Source organism: Cyprinodon variegatus, unplaced genomic scaffold, assembly GCF_000732505.1.
Source record: "Cyprinodon variegatus isolate N-32 unplaced genomic scaffold, C_variegatus-1.0 Scaffold18, whole genome shotgun sequence".
In the NCBI taxonomy this organism is placed as follows: Eukaryota; Metazoa; Chordata; class Actinopteri; order Cyprinodontiformes; family Cyprinodontidae; genus Cyprinodon; species Cyprinodon variegatus.
The window spans coordinates 508953-511314 of NW_015150471.1; the positions used below are offsets into that span (position 1 = coordinate 508953).

General features: G+C 39.9%; 1 protein-coding gene across 1 annotated transcript in view; it reads right to left on the minus strand.

Moving 5' to 3' along the window:
- wnk4 (WNK lysine deficient protein kinase 4) overlaps nt 1-2362 on the minus strand; it is an 87586-nt gene that overhangs the window by 53293 nt on the left and 31931 nt on the right. Inside the window, exons 3-4 of the mRNA XM_015388037.1 lie at nt 1021-1193; nt 463-683 (exon numbers count right to left, since the gene is read on the minus strand). Coding sequence (XP_015243523.1) covers nt 463-683; nt 1021-1193 — 394 coding nt within the window. The remainder of the gene's footprint in view (nt 1-462; nt 684-1020; nt 1194-2362) is intronic.

Consider the following 2362-nt stretch of genomic DNA (forward strand, 5'->3'; position numbering starts at 1 on the left):
GTAGCCCTTCCTATGACTCGGTAGCCATGAAGTAGCCCTCAGCCTTAAAAAGGTTGGTGACCCCTGCCCTAAAGTATCATCAGACTTATAAAAACTGTCAAAAACAATGCCATCAATGGTGACAAGCGTCCTATTTTTTTTATTTTGTTTGTCTATAGGGTGCTTCATTCAAATCTGTTTAGTTACATTTAAGCAGCAGACACTGAGGAAACAAACAAGCCAGTCTCAATCTCATTCCTCAAATGGTTTAAATTAACTTGGTAGAGCAATTTCCAGCTAAATTAAAGCCAATTTAAGAACTAAGTTGCTTTTCATCCCAACAGAGATTTAAACAGAGAGTCTATGATCGCTAAAGACAAGGACAAAAACAAGTAAACCAGTTCATTTTTTAAGGATTTTCCAGTAATTATAAAGTACTACATAGTAGACCAACTGTGCCCCATTTTTGTCAGGTTTACTTACCAATCACACTTTTAGCAAAGGAGGCACTTTTGAGAGTGGCAAGCCCCAGATCTCCGATCTTAACAGAGCCAGTGGGGCCGGTAATGAAGATGTTGTCACATTTGAGGTCCCGGTGGATGATGGGGGGAGTGCGTGTGTGCAGGAAGTGAAGCCCTTTGAGGATCTGGCGACTCCAGCGTTGCAGCAGCTTTAACTTCATCTCCTTAAACCTCTTTAAGTACCTAAAACACAGATAGAGATGATTCATATGAGCCTTTAAACATAAGACAGCGAGAAGCGGAAGCTTTTCAGAGCCATAAAGTACTTTACCCTGCATTTTGACAGCCAAAAGAAATGTTTAAACTGAGCAAGTTTTTGCAGAATTGTAATACAAGAAAATGAAAAGTAGAGCTATTCTCTGCTTTTAACCTACTTTAAAAGATGAGAACAAGCTGTCAGGCATGTCACGACTATCTTTCCTACCATGCTAGACGAGTGTTAGATAGAAAGCAAATATTTGTAATCTGATACAAGAAGAATGAAGATGTGGAATGAGAGGAAAGGGATGCAGATACTCACGTCTTGAGCGTTCCGGAGGTCATGAGTTCAGTTACGAGGATAATGCACTTGTGGCCCTTCATTGTTGACTTCCAGGAGTCATGGAAACGTACGATGTTGGGATGCTGCAGGCCTTTCAGCATCTCCACTTCCTCGCTGAAACGCTGTCGCTCTGCTTTGGTTAGCTTACGTGTCTACAGAGAGAGGGAAAGAAAAAAAACACAAAACAAAGGCTTTGATTCTCTTGCATAACTTTTTATGCTAGAATTATTCTTCATCCTGTACAGAACCAGAGGAAACTAAATATAGAATCTCTGCTAAAAAGGAACATTTATTTCCAATATCTAATCTTCACCTTGAGAGCACAAAACCAGACTTAGCCCTGCGACTATTATTGAAAAAAATATGGCTAAATTAAGAAAATAAAGTACACCCTATGTTTTAGTGCTTGTTAAACCCCCAGCAGCAATAGCCTCAAGAGGTTTCTGCGTGACTTTATCCATCTTATGTCCCAATTAAGACATTTTATTTTTAGAAAGTTTTAAAATGTTGTCTAATTTGTCCAGGTTTTTAAGTTCAGATAATCCAGTTGAGATTTGGAATTGGCTCCATGTGAGGCATTCAGTGGTAGAATTGCTGCAATGACTCAACCTATATATTAATGTAGGTTGAGTCAAGCTTTTGCTGTTGAATTTTCAAATAGGAGTTTGACATAAAAAAAAAAAAAAATGGTAGACAAGCAGAGTGGCGCAGCTATGGGGCCCATAACCCAGAGCTCGGTGGATCAAAACCACCCTCTGCCATAAATAGCCGTTTGGGAGTGGCAGCCTAGTGGTTACGGCATAGAATCATTAAGGTTCTGAGTTCGAGCCCCACTCCCAGACTGCAACTCTGGCTCTCTGAGCAAGACTCTTAACCAAGCAGTCCTTGCCCCACGATCGCAGCCCACCGCTCCCCAAGGGGATGGGTTAAATGCAGAGGTAAAATTCTCCAATGTGAGATCAATAAAGCTCAATAATTCATGGAGTTGTGGTTTAGAAAGAGAAGTCAGACCCATAAGTTGATATGAGGTCACATCAATCCAAATGTTATTTGTCAGAAAGTGCTGTGGTTCATTAAGATGAAAATATTCACACCCATGTTATGCTTTAAAATTTATCACAAAGAACAAAGGCCTTTTCCCTTGTGATGCTTTTTTCAAAGGCCATATCATTCCAGTCTTTCTCTAATCATCCTGAACTTTACCATTTCTGGTGCTAATTAAAGCCTGTGGAGTCTTTCAGAAAGCTTTTGACCTCATTTCCGATTTGCTGTGAATAGCTTGGCTCTTCAATACAATAAAAAAAGCTACTTAGAAACTTCC